This window comes from Branchiostoma belcheri, unplaced genomic scaffold, assembly GCF_001625305.1.
Source record: "Branchiostoma belcheri isolate BF01 breed outbred unplaced genomic scaffold, Haploidv18h27 scaffold12, whole genome shotgun sequence".
NCBI classification, from domain to species: domain Eukaryota; kingdom Metazoa; phylum Chordata; class Leptocardii; order Amphioxiformes; family Branchiostomatidae; genus Branchiostoma; species Branchiostoma belcheri.
Window position 1 is genome coordinate 2902132 of NW_017802602.1, and position 22567 is coordinate 2924698.

Genomic DNA, 22567 nt, shown 5'->3' on the forward strand with positions numbered 1-22567 from the left:
GCGACTTTACACGGGCTATTGTGCTCTAATGGTGCATTAGAAAATCACGTAGTAGTACCCCCCCCCTCCTCCACAAAGAAAATTCCAAGAAGTCTGCGAATGAGGCTACCAACCACCCACCCACCTACACACTATCATTTTACAGACCCATTTCAGATCTCGTATGTATGAATGCAGTCACCTTGGCGCATACATGTATAACGTTACATGTGTATACATGTAGTTGGGACTGTTTCCAAGTTCGTCTCATGAATACTAACCTTGACGGTTACGTAAGCAGACTGCTCTTATGTAATCCGGCATAAAGAACAGAGGTCACGGGCTGCCACCATGTGACCTAGTTTAGTATTACAGGTTCCACCATTTGTAATAATGGGGGAGGGGGGCGGCGCAATATTTTGGTACATAACTGTTATATATACCCGTGTCATTCTTCGAACGCAAGCGGAATTTTTGAAAGAAATGTCAAGCGTATGCTGCGGTTTTAAACGGAGAATTTTTGAGGGAACCGTACGGATTCTAAGAACGGTTAGCAGAGCGTCGTTGTACCCGTAAACAGTGTGTCGTGGACGGTCCCCCGTGTTTATTTTTATGGTGGGGCGTGAAGGTAGCGATGCGTACATTCGCAGCAGCAGCAGGCTAACGCCAATGGCTATTCGGGCAACATATCGGAGACACAGGCAAATCCCATGGTAGAGAAACCTACACAGGATTCCATCCACAGTACATCTATGACATGTATGGACGCTAGGTAAGACGGTGATGCCACTAGCTATGTCAAAGTCATAATATGCGTAGCTGTAGTGTTCTTGTATAGAGGACATCTATATCAATTATTTACCATATTATCTGTTCCCTTGGCTATAGAGATCAGCATGATGTGAATGGCTTTGGGTGTTTCCGCTAAATGCACTAAATATGTCATAGCTCGGCTCGTTCAAAAGCAGATCAAATATTGAACTATCGACCGGCCGGTTGGTAACCTTGAGTGTTCAGACGTCACACTGACTACTAGCTAGTATATTATCACGCACATGTATTGTTCACTGTGGATTAGATTGCATAAAACATGTACATACGCTTCTTCGCCGCTGGGGAATTTAGATTTCAGACTTGTTACGCACTGGGTCCTCATGTTGACGTCTTTGGCCATTGAACACGTTTATGTGCCAAGTATGTAACGTTAATAATCCATAAAGTGAATGCAAATGTATTAGCTATTGTTGCGTGCCTGTCCATACCAGCGATAAATTATTGTATGTCAAAACTTGTTGCAATGTTTAAGAAAATCATTAGGGGGTGCAGATTTAGTTGTTGTTTTTTTCATGCCTAAGGACTACGGGACAGAAAAGAACACACTAGAAGGTATACCTCTTTGGGTTTGACATATTTGTTTGAAATTTGAAGCTCCAAACATTAACTTGCACTCATGAAAATGAACTGCAGTTACAAGGGCATACGCTAGATGTCGCGTCTCCCTGAGGCTTATAATCTTACCAACAAAACCGTAGATTTTCAGGGTTACAATTCCAGATTTGGATCGGTATTATGATGCCAATTTACATAGCTAATACAAGATATTATCGCCATGTATATGCAAAAACAAATAGCGTACAGGATTTGGCCCGCCTCCCCATATCATTCCTCCAAGTCTAGACGTTGAAAGTTTTAAACCAAGTTGAAAAGTTCGGCTGACGCAATGTGTAAGTAACCAGTCGAACCGCAGACCGCTGTGCGCATCAGTTCTGCGCAGCTCTCTCTAAGATCTCGTTTAAATCTCGCGCTTCTTTTCCAAGGTAATGTGATCCGCGAGAATCCGCGAGAGTTTGCTACTGTTTACTGTTTCGCTTGTAACTCCGCTTTGCGTAAGTGTTTCCTTGTCATACGTTAATGTGAGATGTAAGAAGGGCCGGCGTCACGCTCAAGGTCGTAGATGTACATTACCGGTGGTGTTTGTTGGAGAAACGAGGTTTCAAAGTTGACCGTGCATGATGGAGATCATTCCACTCGAGATAGGTACCCTTTAGTTTTTTTGGGGGCAAACCCGTTTGCCATATTTCATCGTCGATTTGGTGTATTGTTTTATAAAGTATAGACCCTCCCCCATCTATCGTGTGTTGTTTCTTTTGGGATCCTGTAGTTGTTACAATATAGTAACCGATAGTAAGTTGGGCTCATTCAGTCGAATTCTCAACGATTTTTGTTCGAATCGCAAACTTTTGCAACTAGTTCTAACCAATACACCTGTAATGTAAGATGTGGCTGAAATGTAGTTATGTTGGCTTGACACCTGTGTACTTAGTTTTGAAGTTGCACAATGTGTATTGCAGCTCGACCTTGAGAAAAAGTGTAATTTCTTTACAGTTTATTTGCCTTTAAAATGTTCCGTTAAAAGTTACATAGAACAAAAATGAAAGTGAAAGAATAACGACGAAATAGTAAGCTTCAAAACGATACCCACTTTACGGATGAAAAAGGAAGAGAAGGAATTTGGACATGAACAAATACAACAACAGGTTGATTTTTCACGACCTAATTTTTTAAGGAGAAATCGGACACTATGACCTGTTACTGTAAATATGCAAACATCGGGCATATGTACTGACATTGGTATAGTTGCACATGAATCCCACTTTCTCTAGCGTCTTCATGATATAAGTCTGACTTGGAATGGGTTTCAGAAAGTCTGTTTGTGATTACAAAACTTGATTCCTTCTTTTTGCGAACTTTCGCAAACAGGGGTTGAAAGTTGCAACATTGTTGGCGGCGCGAAAAATGGAACGCGCTGCCTTGGTTCCATGAATCGAACGCAGGAGTTCGAAACCGATTGACTTCAAATTTGACGATTTTTGAATGGTCAGAACCTTGTATTAAATTCCTCTTTTTGTATATACTTGAATGTTATCATATTACTTATTATATTGCATGTGGTAGCCACATTCATACAGTTTCTCGTACCAAAAAACGAATTTTATGACATTACGCGAAATGTATCAAAATGTAGCGGAAACTCAGGATGGTGTGTGTCAGTAGCTTACAACTGGGCTAAAATTTGACCACCGCGATGTGCGCATCGTCACAGTTTTTTTGGGGGCAAACCCGTTTGCCATAAAATTTACCAGGGGTCATTGGTATCAATGTAAAGGTAAAGAAGTGGGCTATCACACTGTGGTATTAGCTAACGGGATCCAGTTAAATAGTAAAAAAGACAAGCACAAATAAACTGACCAAAAATTGCTAATGTTTGGAAGGCCGTAGCACTCGCTGTCATTTTGCAATGCACGAACTATCTACATGGTTGTACTGGGCAAATCCTGTAGATATGAAAAAATGTAAACATTGTGTAGGTCTAAGGTCTTTTTGCTGCACTATAGGCAGTTGTTTACACCCATGCAACGGGGTCAAATCGTGACCCGGCAAACGCCGTATCTTAGAGAATAACGCGTTCTACGGTGACCTGCGGTTCGACTGTAACAGGGCCACGACAAGACATACAACAGGCTAGGTCAAGGGTCAAACGAGGTCGCCTGGGGGCTCTTGTGGCTACTTAAAGACAAGGCGCATGCCTGACAAATGATAATGGTGCCCAAGAGTCACCTATTATTCACCTGTCAGACCATTGTTTCCTCTAAGCAAGGTCAGCTTTTATACTAAGAGTGCCTAAAGCGATATATACTATCTGTTGACCACGGTAGCCTCTACCAGGCTTCGGGAGGCGGCTGCAAAGAGTAGAAATTGGCCAAATAGAGAGATAACATGCCAGCAGGGGAGTTGGTCCACCAGAGAGTACATTCAGTTGGGTGCCGTAAACTGTAGACGACGAGGGTGATCTACAAAAGAAAAAGAAAACCTTCTGCAAAATCTGGAAAGATGACAGTTTCTTAGAAATCAGTGTTTATTCCTCAGGGGGCTCCTGTGTTGTCCCCCAAACATGATGCCAAGGTTTTGTCAATTTGCAAAAGATGCCAACGCTCTATGAACGCACGTATTTTCCAAGTATTCAATTCCATTTCTCTGAAAAAGTAGACAGGGATCAGTCTTAACTAGACCACCAGTAAGCTACAATCCCAAAATACTCTTGCTCGCAATTTAAATCAAGGATTTGTCCAACGGTCGTGACCACTGGGAATTGGACTCACATCTATTCCAAGTACTTCGCTTGATTTTTCTTGAAACGCAGATAAAGAATCAGCGTTGACTAGACCACCAGTCAAGTTGCAGCCTCCTTAAAATTCTTGTTTGCAATTCCAAGGCTTTGTAAGTTTGCAGAGCATGCCAGATCCTCACGGCCGTCGGAAATGCACGCTGCGTTTTTCCAAGTATTTCGCTTAAATTTCTGCTTAAAACGTAGATAGCGGTCCCCCATGGGGTGAGTGTATTTCAAGTTCTTGGTCTTGTGAGAGTTTTGGACAATAACATCGAATTCGTGTATACTCAAGAAGAGCTGTTTGTCTAGAACATAGACATGACAGGTAAAGATCATGAGGCATATGTTTCACCTGTCCCCCGTGCAATGCTACACCTGTCCTGTACCCCAAGGACAACCCAGAGAACAATGGACTAGTCTTCACGATCTTGCATCAGGTGCCAGCATAGGTCACTGACTGGAAGGTTATCCCAACTACTCTCCAAGTAGAGGTTTGGGGTTATTTGTAGCGTGTTTTTAGGCTTTTTTGTCAGGGTTTCTCTTCTACACTGAATTTTATTCCAGTGCAAAAGAGAAACCCCGATAAAAAAGCCTAAAGACACGCTACAAATAACCCCAAACCCAAACCCCTGCTTGGATCTTACATCAGGTGCCAGGAATAGGTCACTGACCGCACGGCCATCCCAGCCCATCGCCAAATCTTTGCACGGAAACACAACACTACACTATCTTATCCTGTCGGAAGTGGCTGGAATTTGAATTACAATACAGCTTTATCAGTAGTGGACATAACATCACATGGCGATAGTTAGACACTCTTAAAGTCTCATGCAAGCCAAGACTGTATGTGTGACTTTGAGACTAACATAGCTGAAAGCTCAGACTTTTCATGGTTCGTAAACGTACATATATACAGTCTTTGGCATGCCATGTGCTTACTCATATAAAACACAACTTGACTTTAGAAACTATCGTATTTGAGGAAACTTAAACCATGTGAATTGTGTATATATCTTTATATTGAATTGTATCTGTATCTGTATAACCGGTATAACCTCCCTTCGGCGTAACACACCAGCTTCTGTATCTGTATAGCCGGTACAACCTCCCTTCGGCGTAACACACCAGCTTCTGTATCTGTATAGCCTGTATAACCGCCCTTCGGCGTAACACACCAGCTTCTGTATCTGTATAGACTGTATAACCGCCCTTCGGCGTAACACACCAGCTTCTGTGTCTGTATAGCCAGTACAACCGCCCTTCGGCGTAACACACCAGCTTCTGTATCTGTATAGCCAGTACAACCGCCCTTCGGCGTAACACACCAGCTTCTGTATCTGTATATAGCCGGTATAACCGCCCTTCGGCGTAACACACCAGCTTCGGACGCTTAGGCTTGTGACGATGAATCAACTTTGTATTTTTAAGCATGTCCTACACCTGTATTGCCCTAAATTTAATCACCAAGCAGATTTTTGTTGGCTGCAAAGACAATATCAAATTGTCCAGGCAGAGCCCATTTGCCAGGCAGTTACCGGGTCGCGACATAAAGATACCAGTACAACAAAAAACTCGATCAAAACGCCAAAAACACGCCAAAACTAAACCGAAGCCAAGAGAAGTATTGCCCAAAGGTTCTCCCTTTATATTAGCCGCATACAGGCGAGTTGAACGACCTCGGCTGTACGTTTCAGCCAAATAGATCAATAATAGATAGAAAATTATTAAACATGCATGTACTTCGTTGCCTTTGTTTAAATATAAATGAAAAATAATGAAACATGTATGTAACCGTACGTTTTAGCCAGATAAAAATGATAAATAAAAACAAACATGCGTTTACTTCGATACCTTTGCAGAAGGAAAACATATTGTTTTGCTCTGTTTCTTCTTCTTGCCCAAACAAATAAGGTCAATGACCGGAACCAGACGTCTGTCACCATGGTAACTGGTGTTGGGTTACATCATGTTGCAATTTTATAGCAGGAGGGATATAGACTCCTGTCACCCTGTAATATTATATGAATGTGTTTGAGAAAGAATTAACAGAGCAGACCATATGCGAAGGTAAACATTATGCAAAATGCTTCGCAAATGTTACCTTTCTAGTTTAACACAGTGTTAAGTTATCTGATGCCAAATTTACGGGAAACTTCTTGGAAAATTTCCACATGGTGAGGTTAACGTGTGTGGTTAGTGACACTTGTGACCTACAAGTATATATCATGGTATCGCACACGTATAATATGTACAATCAGCAACAATGTCGCCTTGCCAAGAATTCCGGTATTCACAGATAAGCTACATCAGGAATTTGTCAAAGAATTTTTTTCTGTTAGCGTTTACTACTACTGTAAAATCTACATACTCTACTTCATTGATTTAGTTCATGTTGAGTAATTGTTTGTAGTAGCAAACATCTAGAGTGAATTATGTAATCTCCAAGCAGATCTTTCGGTGGCAAGACAGTATCCATTGGCTAATGGATACAGGACGGCCAATGGTTACAGGACGGCCAATGGATACAGGACGGCCAATGGATACAGAATGGCCAATGAATACTGTCTTTTGCCACCCAACCGAAAGATCTGCTTGGAGATTGTGAATTATGGGGCACATTGATGCGTGTTTTACGCTGGTCGATTCAAACGGTTCAGTTGTGACAGTTATATGGAGTGGTCAGAAATACCCCGAAGATAAACGGTTCCTTTGCAAGTAATCGCATGTCTACCCTAGGCTGCTAAGAGGTTCCACACTATCCGCATTACGGAACATTTACGGTACAGCCTTGGAGTAACGAAATCACTATTCCTTCCAGGTCCACAATTCTTTATTATTTCGCCATTTGGACCGGAATGTTTCGGCGTAACCGGGCTGTAATGACAGGATAGTGTGGCTGTGAGATGATTGGCAGCTGCACTGCACGACAACTACCAGTAATATAGCGCCTTGAACGCTCTCTAACTGATGGAGGCTGCAGCTAGTATATTGCGGAACCTATTTTGGGGCGAAGTCCTCGCTTCACTTGGCCTCACCTTACATAACCCTTCCTATCTCAGGAATCTCACGTTCTAAAACATGTTAACCTGCAATTCTACCTGCGTGTCCTCGGACGACCCCTTGCCGTCACTCTGGCGTCCGTCCAGCTCAAGTGCGCTTCACTAATTATTACGCAACACCCAAATAAGGCGCTGACATTCTGACCCTTCTGTCTTCTAATTGGCTGAGATAATTGAAGCCCCGCCCACCCCTTCGAAGAATAAGTGCTGATACCATAAATCTGGTCTCCTATGACCTTCTAGTTGACAATCTTGTCGCACAGGGTGCTCTGACAGCGGGGACGACACCCGTGCAAGCCGGCAGGTACGAGCTCGGACCCCGAAGACACCCCGAGACCAGGCCGCTGCTGCTGTAGACGCTGACACTTCGGCACACCGACCGGCGTAAGTTTGTCCACCAAGGTCAAGCTTAAGTGTACTGTGTAGTGTACATGTTGTATGTATACATACGGCTCGAGTGCGTGTCGTCTTGAGGTTGGAAGATCGCTGTAGGTTTGTCTCGTGTAGCACGGTTGAATTTGTTACGCCATTCACTGTAACATTTGTGTACGCGCGCGCGCGCGCGCGTGCGTGCGTGCGTGCGTGCGTGCGTGTGTGTGTGTGTGTGTGTGTGTGTGTGTGTGTGTGTGTGTGTGTGTGTGTGTGTGTGTGTGTGTGTGCGCGCGCGTGTGCATGTATGTGTGTGTGTGTATGTGCGTGCATGAGTGTGTGTGTGTGTGTGTGTGTGTGTGTGCGTCTGTGTGTGCATGAGTGTGTGTGTGTGTATACATATATGTGCTTATTTGTAGTTCAGCTTAGTCAGCATGGCCCACGAAGACAATTCGTGAGCCCTAACTCTTGTGATCCCCCATGCATTTCTCTGGCCCGAAATGTAGGTCATGTATGAAGGCCTCAGACGGCAGAGCTAAGAGCGCTCCCTGCACATTTCCCATTCACGCCCTGAGCGCGAGCTCTGCACGCGAAGCCTCCGTAGCAGGCTTATAGAACTGGAGGTTTGGTGGTCTTCGGCTGTTTTCTGATTAGCCCAGCAAAAAAACGGGGGTAATTCAACCAGGCTGGCTATGTTTTGTCTATATGCAATCAGAAAATAGCACATAAAAGATCCCAAAGATCCTGAAGGGAGTTTGTCCGTTGAGATAACAGTTCGCCGCCCCACTGTTCTCTCAACGGACAAACTCCCTTGGCATGCTTATCTCTCTATTTTGGCCGATTTCTACTCTTTCCAGCCGCTTCCACAAGCCTGGTAGAGGCCACTGAAGACCCCCCAAAACCCCCAGTATTTTAGCATGCTATGGAGGCTCTGCACGCGAAGGTTGGCATATCTCCGCGCGGCGGGGGCCTGGCTAGCGCTCCGACATGCCTCATGTCCACCTGTACAGCCGACACTGCGAGAAAACAGCTGTCTGCCACAAGTGCAAGTACAAGGACTGGCGCGGAGATAAGGCCATGTTGATTTGATTATATGGATGACATCCTCCGGGAACCCCAAAACTGATGCGCGCGTGCGAATAAAAAAAGTTTTGCAAAAAAAAAGTTCTTTTCATTATGAAATCTACGTGGTCATGAGGGTTGAGCAAATGGCACAGAATATGGTTTGGCGAATAATCTAGTCTTCAAGTTCATTTCTTTACAATTTCGTCTTTTTTCGTTTGATTTTGGCATTCTACGACATTGGTATAGTTTTTATTAATTTTTTTTGTAATTTATGGTATATTTTTGCTCATTTTGCAACTGTTTTGTACGATTTACAGTATGGTTGAAAACTTTTTTTTTTTTGGAAACGGCCGAAAATTCATGCGCGCGCGTGGATGTCATCCATATAATTAAATCAACATGGCCTAACCGAGGGAACGGGAGAGTGGGCCGGCTATAAACTATCCGCGTATTTGTATGTGTTGCCTGGCAGTCTTGTAACCGAGAACATGAAACACGGGGAAGGCAGCTTACTTGAGGGTTTCAAGGTTTTAAACCAGCTGACAACGTTCTTGTAAACTATGTTGTTATAGAGATAGAAACGTGCCAATGTCATGCCAGTGTCTATCTCTAATACTTAAACAGAGGTTTAACCGAGGTTTTAAGCCAGCTGACAGCTTCCCTGTAGACTACGTTTTGTACAGATAGAAGTGTGCCAATGTAATGCCAAGTCTATAATACAGAAGACTTGCACGTGTGTGTGTGTGTTTTTAACAATAGATGTTAGTGATATGTAAGGTACCTGACACAGTTTCCTTGTAAACTAATTACGTTGTTGTAGAGATAGTAGCGTGACAATGCAATGCCATGGTCTATGATACAGAAAACGTAAACATGTTTTGAAAACAGTACAACTACGTTCAACCGAGGTTTTAAAGCCAGCTGACAGCTTTCAAAAACTACGTAATTGTCTTAGAAATAAATGCTTGCCAATGTAATGTCAGGCCTATGGTACAGAAGACATGGTTTGAAAACAATACAGCCAGGTTAGTGATATTTAAGCTATCTGACACAGTTTCCTTGTAAAACTGTGTTGTAGAGATAGAAGCGTGACAATGCAAGGCTGTGGTCTATGATAGGGGACGTAAACATGTTTTGAACACAATACAAACAGGTTCAACTCAGGTTTCAGGATAGAAAGTGTGCCAAATGCAATGCCAAGTCTATAATACAGAAGACTTTTGGGTGTGCTTTTCTAACAAGAGAGGTTAGTGAGATTTAAGCTAGCTGACACAGTTTCCTCGTAAACTACGTTGTTGCAGAGATAGAAGCTTGCTAATGTAAAGCCAAGGTCCAAGATACAGAGGCTTTAAATCTTTGTTGAAAACAACAGAGCCAGGCGGACTAGTGATTCACAGGATAATGACGAGTGCCTCAGGCTGACAAATGTACCGTACTCACCTGTCAAACAGAGTCGGCAGGGTTGGACAAGTCCCATTGCCCACTTGCCCAGGGCAAGTAAAAGTACTGTTCGGGCAAGTAAATATCCCCCTGGACTTGCCCAATTGGGCAAGTATATTTTTTGGATGCAAGGTATAGCCCCTACCGTATTTCGACCAAGTTTCAAACAATTTTGATAAATAAAGCATCCAACATTATAAACTCTATTATAATAAAATAGTTTCCTTCCTGCTAGTAAAATGTATAGAAATGCGTCATATTTTGGGCAAGTGAAAAGTTGGTTCGGGTAAGTGGAAATGACCAGGTACTTGCCCGATACGGCAAGTGGATTTTTGAAAACTTGTCCAACCCTGGCCGGGGACTTGCGCCTTCGCGCTCAGTCGGCTGTGCGAGCTCACGTTTCCCCCCAGGATATACTCTCCAAGCAGAGGTTTGGGTTTGGGGGGTATTTTTAGCGTGTTTTTAGGCTTTTTTTATCGTGGTTTCTCTTTTGCACTGAATTTTTTCCCACCAAACCCCCCAAAAATTCAGTGCAAAAGAGAAACCCCGATAAAAAAGCTTAAAAACACGCTAAAAATACCCCCAAACCTCTGCTTGGATACACGGGTACGGGACTACAGTTTCTCACTAAGATATTCGTTCTCACGAACGCAGACAGTCACACAGCCAGTATTCACTTTTGTAACACTCATGACCTTCGCCAAGAAGGTTATGTTTCCAGTAGCGTTTGTCCGTCTGTCCGTTTGTCTGTCTGTTTGTCTGTCTGTCTGTCTGTCTGTCTGTCTGTCTGTGGACAGCATACCTCAAGAAGCTTACTAGTAATATGCATTGTCATGAAATTTGGTAGGTGGGTAGGTCTTGATAAGTAGCCTCTACCAGGCTTCGGGAGGCGGCTGGAGAGAGTGGAAATCGGCCAAATAGAGAAATAACATGTCAGAGGAGTTAGTCCGCGCGGTGAGAGAGCAATTTGCCGCACAAACTGTTCTCTCACCGCGAACTAACTCCTCTGACATGTTATTTCTCTACTTGGCCGATTTCCACTCTCTCTCTCCAGCCGCCCCTCGAAGCCTGGTAGAGGCTAGAGTGAACTGAAACTACCATTGCAGTCTGCCAGGATCTCTTGGATGTACTGCAAATAGATGTGTAGTAGGTTGGCGTCGATTGTTCACCTTCTTAGCTGTACCTGTACAGCCGGTATAATCGCCCTTCCTATACCTAACCTTTGCACATCTAACTGTGAAGGTTGTTTGAAGCTATCTCTGTGATGATGCCCCAACTGTACTTAGCGGCAGTGAGTTCCACCCTACGATAGTTCTGGCGAAAACCGAGATTTTGAAAACCTCAATTTCTCGGTTGTTAACCCGCTCGTGTGACTGAAGACGAACAGTTTCCGGTGGTGAAGCGTTTCAAAGCGTTTTGGAACGGTATCATGCACCGTTCCCAGTCTAAAATGGGCCTGTGGTAGCCTCTACCAGGCACCGCGGATTGCTGGAAAAATAGTAGAAATCGGCCGAAATAAAGAAATAATATACACGGGAGGTAGCTGACCAGAGAAGATCCAATTCGCGACCCACGGCCGGCTACCTCCCCTGGTACTAGTATATTATTCCTTTATTTCGGCCGATTTCTACTATTTTTCCAGCGGTCCGCGGTGCCTGGTAGAGGCTAGGCCTGTGGTACTTGAGGGCATGTTAGCTACTTGTCTACAATATGCCTGGCGCTCACGACCTTTCGTAAATATGTTTACGTTGGTGAGAAGCATCTATACATAACACAACCTTTTGTTCCTCGGTGTTAGAGCTGTGCGTGAGTGACAGGCGTGGGTGAGAGGACGTCAGAGAGAAGACAGGTGTATCGTGTTTAATGTAATTCCGTACGTCACCACGCTACATGATGTCTGATTGCGATGATTTTTTTTAGCTAAAGCGTATGGACCACATTCATATCTGTCTGTCTGCACTACCCTCCACCAGACTCTTTTGCAGGCTGAATAAATAGCAAAAATTGGCCTAAAAAGAAATCTAACTGGCCATGGGGTAGCCGGCCATAGAGGGTCCGATTTGCCTGCACGGATTTTGAACCCTCTATAGCCGGCTAACTCCCCGGCCAATTACATTCCTTTTTCATTCAACCTGCAAAAGAGCCTGGTGGAGACGACCTTCGTCAGGATGACTGACCCCTTTTATGGATGTATCACATGACCATTGGTCACGTGGGAAATGCAATTGGTCAGTCGTCCTGATGAAGAAGGCCACGGATTCAGTAAAAGATTTTTGGGTCCTGATTTTTCAAAGATGATATGAATAATGTTACCAATAATGTTACATGTAGTATATAGAGTTATATATACATGTAGATTTTATAAGTAATGTTTGGATTTTTGTGTCTGCCGTTTAACAGATGATGACACAAAACACGACGGCCGAGGGGAACGTGAGCGGGGCGACACCCCCGCCGGGACCCCGAATGGTCCCGCCCAACCCCCAGCTGATCGAGGCCTTCAACTGGTTCAACGTTGCCGTGGTAACGGCCATCATGCTGGCGATGGGCTGCACGCTCAAGCTGAGGGAACTCATCCGGGTACTCAAGCAGCCCTCACAGGTGTGTACGAAATGATAATCTCCAAGCAGATATTTCGGTTGGGTGGCAAAAGACCGTATCCATTGGCCATCCTGTATCCATTGGCCATCCTGTATCCATTGGCCATCCTGTATCCATTTCCTAACCGAAGGCTAATGGACACTCCTCTGGCCAATGGATACTGTCTTTCCACCTAAAGATCTGCTTGGAGATTAACGAAATGATACACATGATACATGTACCCCGTCATAGCCAGCACGTCGGCAGAACGTACTGCGCCTGATTTTTCACGGTTTTCGTTGGATGTTTGGTCACCGTTGCACCGTTGCATCGTTTGCTTGTTGCAGAGGATACTAGTATCGCAAAAAACTGTATACAGAAAGAAAACTAACTATCAAATTCTGGACGATTCAGACGTTTACGTGCCCACGCAGAAATCTTTTATCTGTGGATGAAGCAAGCTTAAACTTCAGACAAAGGTAGGCATTTGCCGGGCTCCGATTTGGCTATGCATGGGGGTTAGACAGGTTAGAAAGTTCTGCGTGGGACGTATACGTACGCAGACAAGGCCGCAATTATCGGCAGCCTTGACCCTTGTTGTACGCAAAGGTACGCAAAGGTCGCTACAGACGTCTCAAGGTACGCAAAACGGTACCTCCTTGTCTCCTTTCCCAGACGACCGCTACGTGAGCAGCCTCTTCAGCTGAAGTGTTAGAAGTTGTTTGGGATAGATTGTCTCTACCAGACACCGCGGATCGCTGGAAAAATGGTAGAAATTGGCCAAAATAAATGGAATACTATACCAGGTAAGTTAGCTGGCCAGCAAAATGTACCCTTTCTGGCCGGCTAACTCCCCTGGTATGTTATTCCCTTTATTTTGGCCAATTTCTACTTTTTTTTCCAGCGATCCGCGGTGCCTGGTAGAGGCTATATGGGATAGATTGCACAAAAGTCTGTGTTGTTTTGACAACGCTATCAGAAGCTGCCGCGGAACCTTGTGCAGAGAATAAGCAGCTGGCGTTTGAAAAGTAACTCAGAGAAACCCTGAAACACCTGCAAACGACGTGTGTGTGTATTGAACAATGCTTGTTACCCTGACGTTGGCATTAAACATGTGCGAACGCACTCTGTCTACGTTAGAACTGAAATACCAGCGTCCATTTGAATTTTCAACCCAGCCGGGTCACCACTGGATTAACCCTTTATGTTTTCAGACATGAAAGTACTCGAGTCGTGTTCTTGTTTCTGTCTAAGTCGTGATTCTTGTGTCATTACCATATGTGCTAGCGGTGTAGCTTGTAGAGAACAAACCAACCAAACGCTTTGCCTTTTTAACTTCACACAGAAGTGCATTTGGAACCTTGACATCTGTACACACGTGTCATTTACACTTGAACAAATCTGTACTCTGTCCGTGAACTAAAACTACTAGTACAGTGAATTCGAAGCATATTTTTTCCATATTTATTATTAGTATTTCATATGAAATGTTATTGTGTGTGTGTGATTTTTTCGTGTGATTACGTATTGATATTAATATTGAATACATAAACCAAGTACTTCTAACGTCGATGAAGGTTAGACATCCAGGTAATACGATATGCCAAGTACTTCTAAGTCGTTGTTATCATTTAAGATGATACGGTGAAGAAGACACCCAAGGTAATAAGATACGCCAAAGAAATGCAGTTACTCAAGCAACTTGAAAACTGTCAGATGTATCTGTATCTATGCAGCCGATATAACCGGCCTTCGGCGCAACACACCAGCTTCGCAGGCACGCGGCGCGGCGGCCGCTTCCAAAATCATATCCAGTTGCTTGAGTAACTGCTTTTTGGCGTATTGTATTATCTGGATGTCTAACCTTCATCGACGTAACGTTAGTAACGTCTTTTTCCTGCCAGATTGATCGCCGTTTCTTCGTGGGGGTCGCGATCGGCTTCCTGTGCCAGTTCATCGTGCTCCCCCTCGTCGGGTTTGGACTCGCCCACGCGCTGCAGTACTCCTCCATGACCGCTATGGGCGCTCTTGTGGTGTCCTGCTGTCCCGGGGGAACCACCTCCAACCTGCTGACGTTCTGGAACCGTGGTGACGTGGCGCTAAGGTACGTAGTATGCTCTTCTTCTATTAGCTCTTTACAGTCACGTGATCGCGACGTCATTGGGCGTCCGCCATGTTAGTTGGTTAAAGACGATGGCGAAGTCAATGTGTAAAAAAGTTGTAAACTTTTTATTTCTGTCAATCTCAGTATGTCTGTTATCGTTTCTTATCACAATAACTGATCTCTTTTTCTTTGTCTCTGATCACAGTAACTGTTCTCCTTTTCTTGGTTCCTAATCACAATAGCTGGTCTCTTTTAAATCAAAATAACCGATCTCATTGCAAGTAACTCCTTGGTTAAAGAGGATTGCGAAGTCAATGTGTAAACGTTTTATTTCAGCATGTCTCTAATCATAATAACTGGTCATGAAATATTTTTCTTCGAAATATCTCTAATTACAATAGTTGGTCTCTATTAAATCAAAACAAGTAAAATCTGAGATTTTATACCTCCGGGCTTTTTATTGTATATTTTTCCATGTTGTTTGTTCTGTATAGTTGATGGTGTTGAATTTTATGTGTTAGATTTAGCGTTCCTGGTTGTGTTAATACAGGACTGGTCAACATTTTCATCTGCAGCCCATACCATGTACCCACGGTAAAAATGCATGTCGAGAACGTCTGAGACAGTATACCACGGTATTTGTAAGTTAAGAAGTCGTACTATACGCCGAAAACATCCAAGATTGCGCAAGAGGGCGTTGACCCCTGACCCATTGGCCCACCCGGAAGTTGCGCTGGCAGCCAGCCCAGCGCCGCGCGCGACCATTTTCAGATTTTTACGCCCCAAAACACATATACAATAAAAACAAAAAAACCTGCACCATCTACAGCCCATTAGAAGAACATACACCGAGTCCAGTCTACCCCAACGCGAGATACAACTGCGATAATATTTCAAAATACATATCGGAAGCAGACACCCCTCTGTTTGACCCCTTTTAAATGGTAAGACCCAAAACTGAAACCTCCCCATTCCTTAACAACATGGTAAATTCCATTTTCAGCATGCGGGGGTGTCCGGAGCACTAAAAACCTTTTATTTCGACGCCCATAAACACATATACAATTAAACAAAAACGTTCTGCATCATCTGCAGCCCAATAGCAATACGTACACCGAACAACAGACCAATCCGTCCAGCCGATCGCGAGAAACAGCTGCTGACAGAAATGTTTCGAACAATAGTAAAACCTCCTCGCGGAAGGATGTCTCCTTCCCCGGAGGTAATAACTGGTCTCTTTTTCTTGTATCACCACAGCGTAACGATGACGACAGTCTCCACGGTGCTGGCCATGGGCATGATGCCGCTGAACCTGTGGCTGTACTCCCGCAGCTGGACGCAAGATGTCGCTGTTGTGCCGTACAAGGAGATCGTCGTCACGCTGGCCATGATCCTCATCCCCGTCACCGTCGGCATGCTGATCAAGTACTGGTTCGAGAAACTCGCCAAAGTCATAGTTATGGTGAGGCCAACACGTTTTATTCGTAGCCTGCATTTTTAAGCTCTGAGCGGCATTGTCATTTTGGGAAAAGGTAGCCTCCATAGCATGCCAAGAACTGGGGGTTTTGGGGGTCTTCATGGTCTTTGGGAGCTTTTATGTGCTATTTTCTGATTGCATATAGACAACATAGCGGGGGGTGGTGGGGTCGTGTGGCGTAGCGGCAGAGTGCGCGACTCGGAACTTCGAGTCCCGGGTTCGAGTCCTGACATGCCACCGATCTTGTGCCCTTGGGAAAAGCACTTTACACGACTTTCCTCACTTCGCTCAGGTGTAAATGAGTAATGTCCTGTCATGTATTTGTCCCCTGTGTTGGTGGCGGCATTAATATAAGTTGAAAAAACTTGAGTGTGTCGTCACCACGTCTGGTGATTACATGTTGGGATAAAAAAACAAAAAAAACATAGCCGGCCTGGTTGAATTACCCTCGTTTTTTTAGAACTGGGCTAATCAGAAAACAGCTGAAGACACCAAACCCACAGTTCTATAAGCCTGCTACGGAGCTGAGGCTAGGAAAAGGTTGCAAATGATTATATACCAATTCCAGAAGGTTATTATTTCTCACTACTCATTTAAACACTAAGAAAAAGAGACGTAATGAGTTATTATGCAGCTAGGTTATATGTGTGATTGTGCATATGTCCTTTATGTGTATAGAGTTAAGTCTGTGTTGTTTTATTGTGTATTGTTTTTATGAGTTTGTAAGCCTGAAATAAAGAAGAAAGAATGGACAGCAGTACGAAGAGGCAAGATCAAGCCCAGTATAGATACAATACATTGTACATAGATTCTTGTAAAGAACGCAACATCAGAATAAAATCGTAACAAATGGTTTATTGGCCTAACATCACCCGTGCAATTGCAGCCTTATAGTGCTGAATTGATGCAGGGTTTACAATCGGATGATAAAAATGGTAATAATACACATAATAATACACATGATACATATTTGTTCCACATTTTTGTGGAACTGTCGCAAGGGTCTTTGCGGCTGTCATTCGGCGCCACAAGGTGACCTGAATACGGCTTTCCCCAACCGAAGTTATGTACCCATTCACACCTGGGTGGAGTGGGGAAATTCGTGTACTGAACGCAGCCATGTACATAGCTGAATGTCTTCCTTCCCCAGATCGGCAGCGTGATCGGCCTGCTGGGTATCACCACGACGTTCGTGCTGAGTGTCGTCATCAACCCGGCAATGTTCAAGGTCTCGTGGAACGTCTGGGTGGGCGCGCTACTGCTGCCCATCGTCGGTCAGTCATCCTGCTTGTTTGTTTTGTTATTTTTTTTTACAGATCTTTATTAAGTATAACTCAATACAACGCACAGCAATACATGGCATAATGTCAAGAGTGCACCGAAAGTACATCGAGCATTAGTCTTACAGGTAAAATTAACCACAAAATGATTACATAATGTTTGTTTGTTTGTTTGTTACTAGGGTAGAGATAAGGTACTAATAGCCTGGGCGCCATCCTGTTTGTATACCGGGGCTCCCATGCGCGCTCCCTAAAATGCAGAGTATGGGAGCTAAAGTATATAAAAAGGATGTTACCCAGGCTAGGGGTAAAGAAGAGAGTTACAGAAATTTACTCCCCAAGGAGAGAGTTGGGCTTTGTACAAAAAAAGAAAGCCCAATAAAAATGCCTAAAACACGCCAAAAATAAGCCAAAGCCTCTGCTTGGAGAGTATATAAAAGAAGAAAAATAACTCTATTGCACGACAATTGCACAAAGTACAATGTATGGCAAACTACATAAAGAAAATAACAAACAATGAAATAAATGTGTTGAATAAGACCTAATGTCGAATAAAACCTAACATATCTTAATTTCTCAAACAATAAGGGCTAGCACAAGTCTTTGATAAAGTGTTGCAATCGAGTGGGCTATATATGAGTGCTCATCACGTGTGTTTATGTATTTTTTTCCGCAGGTGGCGTGCTGGGCTACGGCGTCTCTAGCGCGCCCTTCCTCCGGCTGAGCCACCCGCGGCGCCGCGCCATCGCCCTGGAGACGGGCGTGCAGCACGTCACGCTCGCCGTCGCCATCATCCAGCTCACCTTCGCCAAGAAGAAGCAGTTCCTCTCCGAGCTGCTCGTCTTCCCCATGCTGTACGCGCCCTTCCTGGTGGTGCTCGGCTTGGCCGTCACCGGAATATTCCGGCTCTGGCTCGTGGCGACGGGACAGAACAAGAATCCGGAAACCGGAGCCGGGGACAAGTTCGCCGACAATCCGGAAAACACCGGAAACTTGGAAAAGAACGGAGTCGCAAACATCGTTGCTATGGAGATTGATGACGAAGTTCACAAGAACAGGTCATAGAACTGGAGTAAATATAAGCCATAGATTTATCTAGATCTATCATAATCTTGTTAACATCAACGGATATTTCATAACCACATAGGCCTTCTCTCTTGCGCGAAGGCCTCCCTCACACCATTTTTATAATTCCAAAAAAGATTAAGATGACCATTGCGTGACCATGGAATCCAAGGCACTTCGCATCTACAACTTACAAGTAACGCTTCCTGTTTTTAATCGTGCGAATCTCATCTTCATGCAGCCTGGGTGCCATCCTATTTGTATACCTGGTTTCCCATACACAGCGAGTATACAGATAGGATGTCACCTAGGCTAATCTTTATGTAGTGAGATGACTGATTCTGGAACGGGAGACTCAATGCCATCACCGCTATAAATTAGCCAGGCACAAATGAAATGTTCTTGACCGAGGGACGATCATATATTATTATATTCCAAAGAAAATTTACACAGCTTAGATAACGGTACAGATAGAACCATAGAACCCACTTTTACCATGGTCCCAGCTTTGGTGCATTTTGGTAGGTCTTCAAAACTGCATCAGTACTACAAACTATAGTTACTCATATCTTACACGTGACCTTACAGATCACGTGACTGACCATACAGACCACGTGACAGACATGACAAACCACGTGACTGACATTAAAGACCACGTGACAGACCTTAAAGACCACGTGACTGACCATACAGACCACGTGACTGACCTTCAAGACCACGTGACTGACCTTACAGACCACGTGACTGACCTTAAAGACCACGTGACAGACCTGATAAACCACGTGACTTACCTTAAAGACCACGTGACAGACCTGGGAAACCCCACGTGACTGACCTGATGAAGGTGAAAGATGCCAGGATCCTCGCCTATCATGTATCATGATCAGACCTGTATATAAAATGTGTTCCACTAGAAACAAAATCCCTCAGTCTCTAACGCAAGTCCAAGTGCATTGTATAAAGTCATACACTATACAGAAACATTTTTTTGTTCAAACACAAGTTTTTTTTCTTACACGGTATTGCTACATGTACATGTCGGATGAAGATGTGACAGGATCGCAGATGTAAATAGAATCTACCCCGTGGGCACATATATGCCAAAGGAATATTTTTGGGTACTTTTTTGTTTATGGTAAGGAATGGTGTATACTGTACGTACCTCAGTCTCTCTCAAGAGACGTAGTTGATAGATCGTCGTTGCGAATGTAACATAGTAACCAACATCTTGATATGTATTTAGTATAACGGTTGCCAATTAAAGCAATATGTCATGCCAAGGTAAATAAGGTACCAAACACCTCGTCTGTAACATAATACATGAGAATATATATATATATACATTACCAAATACTACCATTATCAAGGGTTGAACCTGTTATTCACAAAATTGATTTCCTATATTTTATGCAGAAAGGGGGAGGTTGTGCACTCTGTGAAAGTTATTGTAAATAGATGGAGCTTAACTGAATATTTGAGATTAATAATTTTTTCCCTAAACGTTTAAACATATTATGGAGTCTAATCGGTTGTAACTTGTATGTCTTTAGTTGTTTATGATTGTAACAGTAGTGATACGGTATTAGTTTAGCCTACAATGTCTCCCACCTTTTTCTGTTAGCAATGGGGCAGATGTTTGATGGTGAAATGGGTTATTAGATTGACCTTGATAATGTAGTTAATCAAATAATTTTATCAAGAAACGTAGATTGTTTTCCAGTCTTTGTCAGTTATACGGCAGGTATAGTAGCACAAATTGTCGGGTGTGTTTCGTACGTGTGCGTTTGTACCTTTATTTTGACTCACAATCTATACTATATTTAGATTGCGAGTCAAAAGAAAGGTACAATATGTACTATATATCTAAGTTACGTCACTGTTCTTCAAACCACCAGGTGAAATTCGAATCGACTGCAGACCAATAACTCACTAACTAACTGTAACAAAGTCTTCATGCTGAATCGCCTGTCACGTTGCCCCGTCGTCTTTAAATCACGATACTCCGTCAACATGCCTGAGATACTAGTGTCTGTAATGCTTTGATATTGTTGTAACAGCTGCAATACTAAATGAAAAATATCAAGTGATGTTATTTCTTAACAACCAAATTCTCTTCATAAGGAAAGAAACAAATTCCTGCGTATGTGCTTTTTCCCCGAAGCAGACATTTTGACGTTGTTAAAAATATGTTGAACAGTTCGAACTATCAACCTTTGCGGCAGGCTTTATATTTTGATACATTTCTCCACATCTCTTTGGCTGTGGAAAAATCTATCATCAAATTTCTGACCTTCTATTCTAAAGTTATAATGACCTTTGACCTTTATTTTGCGTCCCCGTGAATTTGTCCTCGGGAGTATTGTGACCTTTGACCGTTGATGACCTTGGTGTAACAACTGTAATTGTGTCGTTGACCTTCAAATTTTGTTGGTGTAACCTTTGGCCTTTTAACTGTTGTGACCTTTGACCTTCCTGTCGGTTGGCGCAGTGCATGTCGGAAGTTCCATTCTCTGGTGTAGTTTGAGTGTGGGAATCGCAGGCACGATTAGGTACAATGATGATGATGATGATGATGAGTTGTAAGCTTGAAACAGGCAATTTTGAAGAAACATCAGGGTGGTAATGCTGACACGATAGGCATGACGGGAAATAAAGTATTCTATATTCTTCTATTTATCGTTTTGTTGTCGTTGTTCACTATCACGGTTAGTAGGAACAAGGAGGTTAACCTCCTTGGTAGGAAAACCGGCCACACACACGTACGTCCACACACCGTGACAGACACAAGTTATGCACACGCGTACACACAAATACACATGGACACACGTCCCGCACACGTACACACGCACAAACACACGTTCACACTTAAGCAACGACGTACTAGTACACACGCTTGCGCACACACATACACACGCAGGTACACGCACACACACACACACCACATACGCACATACACGCGTAGACAGCTTGATACACATCCACAAACACACACAACCTGTCATACTTTGACACAGACCACGAACACTCGTATCTTCGTCCTATCTTTGACTTCAGTGACACGACAGGATTGATTGATAGATCTATTTGTCCTTCACATGTCACCAACTAACTCATCACAGTACAACTTTGAAGTCCCGCCAAACACACAGCAACTTTCTTTAACAACACCTCAATAGATCTACAAAATTTCAACGATACCCACCGACGGCTTCTTAACTGTGTGAACATTTTTAATAACAGACGTGTGCGAAACAGTAGGAGATCAGAGCAATTACGACGACAACAGGAGGTAGAGTAGTAGTTAAGACCGGTTTTACATCACCAGACAAAGGGTTTTGGTTGTCAGTTATCTCTCTATCAGTCGCTTAAAGCCCCATGACTGCTCCCTTCCCTTAGGCGACACTTTTTTGTCAGCAAACTAAAGTGGAAAATATCAGTGAAAGTGCAAGTTTCGTGTTTTACAATAAATCATGGAGAGTGACAGGAAAAATGACAAAAATTCGTGATACAGAGTTAGCAGCTTGTTAATGTCACAAAAGAAGCGATTCTAAATGGTTTAGTCACTAACACTGATAAGGCTCAGCTAAGTAAACTGATATAAGATGTGATATGAGGAATTATGGCTCAGACGATTTTATCACAAATCACATCGTCTGTGCAGGTCCCGTACAGTCCCTTCGTCTGTGAACTCAGTCCTTTTTCTTTTAAAACTAACGCCGTCTTTTAAAAACTGAAGGTTAACTCATCAAACTTCTTAGACAATATTGCAGAAGGTTCAAACAAAGATCGTTGTGAGCGTTTTTGATCACATGATGTCGTTCTTTTTTTTACAGAAATTACGAGATTTGACTTACAAAAGTTTCACACCCAAACACACAGAAGGCACGTACACGTAAATGAGAATTTGAAGGCTATTGTCTAGGGTACGCCTAGGGCTACCCTGTGCCTTAATAGACTGGCTACACCCAATAAGGTACGGTT

The 22567-nt window shown here is 43.4% G+C and overlaps 1 protein-coding gene across 1 annotated transcript; it reads left to right on the forward strand.

Moving 5' to 3' along the window:
- The first annotated feature begins 606 nt into the window (after positions 1–606).
- LOC109462817 (ileal sodium/bile acid cotransporter-like) lies at positions 607–20112 on the forward strand. Its single transcript, XM_019759444.1, has 6 exons — positions 607–751; positions 12481–12681; positions 14565–14764; positions 16022–16226; positions 17392–17515; positions 18198–20112. Exons 2-6 carry the CDS (start codon positions 12481–12483, stop codon positions 18584–18586), a joined length of 1119 nt encoding a protein of 372 aa, XP_019615003.1. The 5' UTR covers positions 607–751; the 3' UTR covers positions 18587–20112.
- Positions 20113–22567: the final 2455 nt, after the last annotated feature.